This window comes from Leopardus geoffroyi, chromosome A2, assembly GCF_018350155.1.
Source record: "Leopardus geoffroyi isolate Oge1 chromosome A2, O.geoffroyi_Oge1_pat1.0, whole genome shotgun sequence".
Lineage (NCBI taxonomy): Eukaryota > Metazoa > Chordata > Mammalia > Carnivora > Felidae > Leopardus > Leopardus geoffroyi.
This window is the reverse complement of record NC_059331.1, coordinates 136,472,470-136,479,577: the sequence shown is the minus strand read 5'-3', so window position 1 is coordinate 136,479,577 and position 7,108 is coordinate 136,472,470. Positions and strand designations below refer to the sequence as shown.

General features: G+C 38.1%; 1 protein-coding gene across 1 annotated transcript in view; it reads left to right on the top strand.

Moving 5' to 3' along the window:
• Positions 1–4,169: 4,169 nt before the first annotated feature.
• The window catches only part of CTTNBP2 (cortactin binding protein 2), a 166,926-nt gene continuing 163,987 nt past the window's right edge, over positions 4,170–7,108 (top strand). Inside the window, exon 1 of the mRNA XM_045495409.1 lies at positions 4,170–4,223. Coding sequence (XP_045351365.1) covers positions 4,209–4,223 — 15 coding nt within the window. The 5' untranslated portion in view covers positions 4,170–4,208. The remainder of the gene's footprint in view (positions 4,224–7,108) is intronic.

Below are 7,108 nucleotides of genomic sequence, written 5' to 3'. Positions count from 1 at the left end.
TGGAAATTCTGATCCAGTAATTCTGGGTTAGGGCCTAGGAATCTGTTGTTCTAGCAAGCATTCCAGGTGATTCTTATCATCAGGCAAGATTGAGAAATACTGGCCTAGCATGTAGTTAATACTAGGAAAATATAATTGAGTGAATTAAATAACTACCAATGAACAGAACTTTCTCTCTCCTTTAGATCAGATAATCGTTACATAAATACAGTATTCCAAAATGATTTGTCATTTGGTTCCTAATTTTGATGAAATTGGGAAAGGCAAATACCATGGATCGTTTCGACTCCTTAGACATGAGTGTAGTAAATGATGAACAAATAAATTGAAAGTTGCTGCTGGTAAGGAAGCTATTGATCAGTCATTTATTCACAACTTCATAATTAAGCAGTGCTTCTCAAATGATCTTGCCCCCCGGGAATATTTGCCCATGCCTGGAGGTATTTGCTTGCCACAGCTGGATTGTTACTTCTAGCATCTAGAGGAGAGGACAGGGATGCTGCTAACCATCCGACAAAGCATGGCAAAATCCTGCTCAACAAATAATGATCTGTTCTCAAATCTCAATTGTGTTGAGGTTGAGGAACCCGGCATTAAACTCACTTAAAAGCTTTGGGGAAAAAAAAAAATCCTGTTGCCCAGGCCACTCCCCTAGACCAGTTACTGAATGTCTCAGGGTGGGAGCCAAGCATTAGCATTTTTTCAGCTCTCCATATGCAACCAAGGCTGAGAACCATTGAGAGCTTATAGGATGCCAGAAAGAGGAGTGGACTCAAAAACCTGGTTTTAAGCCCAAAGTTTATCACCCATTAGCTGGGAAATTAGGCATGGCACCTCCCAGTTTCTGTTTCTTCATCTGTAAAATAAGAATAACACCTACATCAGAGGGTTATTATAGGGATTAAAGAGATAATGCATGCGACAGTGCCCTGTAACTAAATCTACAAAAGTAAGGTATCATTATTGTTCCCTGTTTGGGCATCAGTCCAAGTGGCAGAATTGGGTAATTTACTTGCTTAATGCCACAAACATTCTTGCATGCAAATCCATGCTTGCCTTTTTGCCTAAAATGTTCTACATATGCAAAGAGTTGGAAAACTCATATGCTTAGGTGAATTTTTTTAATATAATAAAGTCTCCTTTATTCTTTACTTGTTATATTTGATATGTTTGAATTCATATAAGGTGTTAATAAAGCAATTCCGATGATGTTTGAAAATAATACAGAGACCCCACATGTTTAAGGGGAATGAAGCTTACATTGCTTTGAAGCGTGGTTTAAGACTGATGAGTTAAGGCTAATGAGTTAAGGCTCTCTTGTATCATGTTACTTCCAAGTGCAGTGCATAGACCAGCATCAGCCACATCAACTGGGTGATTGTTAGACACGCAGAATCTCAGGACCCATCTAGATGTCTTATATCAACATCAATATTTTAATAGCTCCTGGGTGATTTGTAGGCACATTAAGATTACAAAAGCATTACTCTAGAAAATCCTACGTGGGAAATTAGACAACTCAGTTCTCCCAAACATCAGGCATACAATAGTCCTCTGTGAACCCATGTCTATCTGGGTTTCTTGCATCTCATATGGATTCAGACTGCTGCCAACTGCATGCATAGGGACACTCTCCATCTGTCACTTCTCTTTTCCTTGCCACCTCTGGGTTTTTGGCAGCCATTCTATGTTAGTAGGTAGTGATCTTAGAGTTTTCAGCGTAAGCATAGGCAGAAGATAGTCGGTGTTTATTTCTGCCAACCAATCATTTGAAACATTTCTTTGTTTTCATTATCCTGAAAAATAATTTACCTGGCAATAGCAGGGTTAATTCATGAGCTGCAAAACTGGTTTCTTTTGTGCTGAGAAAGCTAGCTGGTTCATCCTTCTTGCTGAGAGAGGCAGTTAATCAGTATATAAAGACCTGTGATTGATGTGGCATAACTTCAAAAGGTACTTGGTTTACTTCTCCATGCAAGAGCCTACTCCCTAAGAAGCAGGCCAAAAGCTTCTCCTGCTTTAGATTCTTAGTATCTTCTCAAGAACTTGTCCATGTTGGCGGGACAGCGTGTTCTCAGCTGACATGGGTACCCAACACTTAAGACTCACTTCAAATCATCTAGGAATTTCTTTCAGTAATTCCTATCTCACCTTTCTTTCAAAAGTGTCCCTACATTTGCGATGCCATGAGTTATTATAAATTATATGCATTCAAATCTCCACCTAGGACATTAAAACAATTTTCATGTTATTTGGTAGCCTGTGTGGAGAAGAATTTATTCTGATGTGAGAGAAAGGCCTGTATTTCACCTGAGAAAGCATATCTGAAAGTATTTAGTTCAGAAAGGAAAATACAAAGCCCTATAGGAGAGTGGGGAGAAAAATAAGATTTACTTTGTGAAGAATTAAGGACTAAAAATGCAGACTAGAGCTTTTTAAAAGTTGGTTAGGGGGCCTGGAGAAGAGTTAAAAAAAAAAGTTCCAACCTCATGAGTTACTTAAGAACCCAAACCCCTGCTTAAATTCTTGGCTAATGCACATTTGTAGAAACAATCATAAGGTGACTACCTGTGCAATATACATGAATTAGAGTTCTTACAGTCCAGTAAGCAAAGTAATCAACCTCGAAATAGTAAAAAAAAATAATTTTTATGTTGTAAAAACACATTGCATTTAAAAGTCACTCTCTTTCATTTTATTAATAATGTGAAATGTACCAATATGTATAAGATATAAGCTTAAAGTTATACTTGTGTTTGATTGAAGGGCCCAGTTGCATTATTGTAAAGTCACAACTCATGTAATAGTATTTAAAAATAAGTATTAATAAATCCTATTAGGTCCTTTGATACATAAGGAGTTAAATAGAAAGTGTTATCTTTGAAGACACTTTTACCTAAAAGAGACTGTCTTTTGGAGAAGATCATGAAGAGAAGATACTGCAGACAGGCTTGCCATCAAGAACTAAGCATTCCATCGGGAGGACAACAATGAATGCATTTGACCTAAGTAGAACATAATTTGGTCTTTGAAAAACTGAGAGATTTTTATATATTTATGTGTGCAAAAAAATGTTTTCAGAGAAAGGAGGGATCATGGCGGCTGGAAGCTACCGGGTATGCTTAGTGAAAGAGATGGAATATAACGTTGGGCACTGGAAAAATAAGTAGGGTTTGGCATAAGCAGAGATGGCGGGAGCATTTTACACAGGGGAAGAACATGTGTGAGAACATAGAGACAGGCAGGAGCTTAATGTGTATATGGTAGACCCCAACATGCTTTTCTTGGCACTTTTTCCCTGTCTGCCTCTACTTAGGTTTCAAAAAAACAAAATACTAGCCTCTTTTGTGGCTAAGGGAAGTCATGTGGCCATGAGACAGTTCTGGATAGTAAGTCACATGAATAGAACTCTGCTTGGGGTTCCAGGCAAAGTTTTTGTTTTCTTGATAAAAGGGACAACTATGGTTTACACTAACTTCTCCCCTTTCTGTTTTCTTTTTGCCTTGAATATTAAATATGATGGCTGGTGCTGCAGTAGCATCTTGTGACTATGAGGGAAAAGTCTAGAGAATTCAAGAAATATAAGCCCCAAATTGTTGGATTGCTAAGTTGACACCAGTAGCCAATTTCTTATTGTTTGGGAGGAGAAAATTAATCTTTATTTGCTTAAGCCATTGTGGTCAAGTTTTCGGTCACTTATAGACAAAAGCAATTCTCTCTGATACCATATATGATGAAAAAGTGAAAATTTTTATGTGATTGACACAAAGAATGTTATGGAATGATAGAAAATATTTTCTTGGAGGGTCTGGTTAGATTATGGAGAGCAGAGAGACTGTTTGATACTGTGGGCATTGTGAAGCTATTAAATATTATCAAGGCAGAGAAAATGTAGAAGAGCTACAAATTGGAGATTTCCCAAATATTGAAAGATTTTTCTGATAATAATGTGCAAGATAATTTAAAAAGAAGCATTAGAAGCAACAGAGCCATGTGTTGAAGATGAATCCCAGATATGGTGAAAATTTAAAGTACTTTTCACTCCTCTCATTCAGAATTTGGGATAATTAGACAAGGTGTTGTGATTTCATAGGCTATGCAGGTGTGTTAGTTCAGGTGCAAAGTACCATAGACTGGGTGACTTAGCAATAACAGAAGTTTATTTCTCACAGGTCAAGAGCCTGGAAATCTGAGCTCAGGGAGCCAGCATGATCAGGTTCTTGGTGAGTGGCCTTTTCCTCGTTTACAGATGGCTGTCTTTGCTCTGTGTCTTCATGGGACAGAAAGAGAGGAAAGTGAGTTAGCTAACTCTTTGGTCTTTTCTTTTAAGAGCACTAATACCATTCGTGAGGGCTCCACCCTCATGACCTAGTTACTTCCCCAAGGCCCCACCTCCTAATAGCTTCACAGTGGGATAAGGGTTTTAACACATGGATGGGAGTGGGGAAGGATGAAGCAGAATAAATATTCAGTCCGTCACAGCATGGTGTAGGTGAAGTCAGTGTACTAAGGTAAAAGTTGCATATAATTAAAAACACCATGGAGAAACCTAGGATTCAAAGGATAAAACTTTTTGTGTTTATTTTTACATTTTTACTGTCATCTTCCATTCTTTAGTGTAGCGCTCAGAAATCTTTTCCTATGAAGGGCTAGAGAGCAAAGGTTTTAACCTTTACAGACTGTACTGTCTCCACTGCAGCTACTCAATTCAGCTGTTGAGAGCAAAAGCAGCTGTAGACAGTACACAAATTAGAGATCATGACTATGCTCCAGGAAGAGTCTATTTACAAAAACAGGTAGTAGGTTGGATTTAGGCTGCAACCTGGAGAAGGGCCAGAATGTAAATTAAGGGTGGAGTCCATATAGTTTAATTTGTATAACATAGATATACATGAAAATAAACTGTACTGTTTATAATGTAAATAGTTTTGCTATAGATTTGCTATAATGGTTAGGGTCTTACTGATGAATAAAATAGTTCTATCTAGGATAAGTAACAAAAGGTCTTTTTTTTTTTTTTTTGAGAGAGAGAGAGAGAAGTGCAAGTGAGTGAGGGTGGAGAGAGAGGGAGAATCCCATGAGGGGCAGAGACAGAGAGAGGGAGAGAGAGAGAGAGAGAGAGGAGGAGGGCTCACCTGAAGTGGGGCTTGTGCTCACCTGATGGAACTCAGGAACCATGAGATCATGATCTGCACTGAAGTCAGATGCTTAACTGACTGAGCCACTCAGGCACCCAGTACCAAAAGGTCTTAAATCTTAAAGAATCACTGAATTCACCTTTCACTTCTCAAAATCATTGTGTAATTTTTTTATGCAATCCAAGATTGTGATTTTCCTCATTAACATAGTTCCTTACCCCCAGGTAATGAATATCACACAACATCACAAAACTGCATTCCTTTTAAAATATTTTCTAATTCTGGGTGCCTGGATGGCTCAGTTGGCTAAGCGTCCAACTCTTGATCTCGGCTCAGGTCATGATGTCAGGGTTTGTGAGATCAAGCCTGGGGCGAAGGGCTCTGCACTGACAATGGGGAGCCTGCTTGGGATTCTCTCCCCCCCCCAATTAAATAAATAAACTTTTAAAAAATAGCAAAAGATTATTTTCTAGTTCAAATCTTTAATTGTATTTTGTTTTTGTGATTTTCCCTGGTAATTTAAATATCAAATTTGTTCTTTTTCTTTTCTTTCCCTCTTCATTTTTTTTTTTTTTTTTTGTCAGCATAGGTTAAGGGATGCTGTGGTAATAAATTACTGGCCACATTTCACTGCTCCCAGCAGCTCTCTGAGGCACCTCACTTTTAGGTGGAGACTCAAGGATATACCTTGTGGCTATGCCATGTGGAGTTGTTGACTTCTAGATCCTTGGACAAGGGAAAAGAGATCACAGCTGTTCTCTATACTATGGCCTGGATGTTGTGTGTGTCAATTCTATTTATAGCCAAGTTATCAGAACTCGTAGTCACTTGACCCCAAACTACCTGGCAGGTTGAAAAATACCATCTTTCTGTGTGATCAAATGGGACTTAGCACATAGCATTGTCTCTGACACACATTTATTCTATTGTGTAAAAGGTCATAACAGAACCAGTTTGTAGTAACTTGGTTGAGGTTTAAAATTTATCTAGGCTAAATATCCAACATAACATATAGTGACACATAGAGACATAATATAAGCCCTATAAAAGGTCAAGGTTATTGCCCAGTTTTGTTCCTCAGTTTAGGTAGCTACTGTACAATATCTTGAAGAATCACCAAAAGGGTTGGTTGAGAATTGAGAACCTGCAGTGAAGAATGAGAATTCTATTCAGATATTATGTTACTGGACCACCACAAAATGATATATATTCTAGTTCATTCCCTATAAGGATTTAAATATTATCCTTAACCAGGCATAGTTAAGAGAATACCCTTTGTTCTGGGTCATCTTTTGTTTTATCCCTCAATTCCATTAATCTGGTCGAGAGTCTCCCACCATTACTACACAGTTAGCGTTGTGGTGCTTTTTCTTTAAATGAGAGGCTTTATATTGCTATTTGCTATTTACATATGAACTGTGTAAAATTGGCTGCCTGCTTTGTATATGACTCCAGAAGTAACAGAATGTTACCATCATCTGTCTGGTCTCTAAAATCTGAGCTTTGGCACTCTGTAAATTTACCCTGGGTTTGCTCCCAAGGTTGAAGGTATATTTTGTTCCTTTAGGCACATGATTCTCGCCAGGGAAGCCTGGATTTCTGGGTTTGTAGGTGGGAATTAGAATCTCTGAAGATATGGGCAGTGTGTGTAGTAAGAAAAAACATATTTAGCATAACAATGCAATTTTACATGTTGAAAAATAACTGTTTTAATGATTGAAGCTCCTACAAGTAAAATTCAACCACCTTCTTGGCTGCTGGGAATGTGCAGGATTGGGAGGATACATTTCTGAATCAGCAGGGAATTTGATTTTTACATTTATTAAAAAGCACATTGGGTTTAAATGTGGAGAATTTTTTTATGATGGGAAAAGCTAAAAATAGGTCCTCCACTGTGCAGAAAAAAGAAACTAACGGCATGATTGGGAGATCTGAGGGCAAGCAGGTCAAAAGGTAAGAACTCAGAGCAG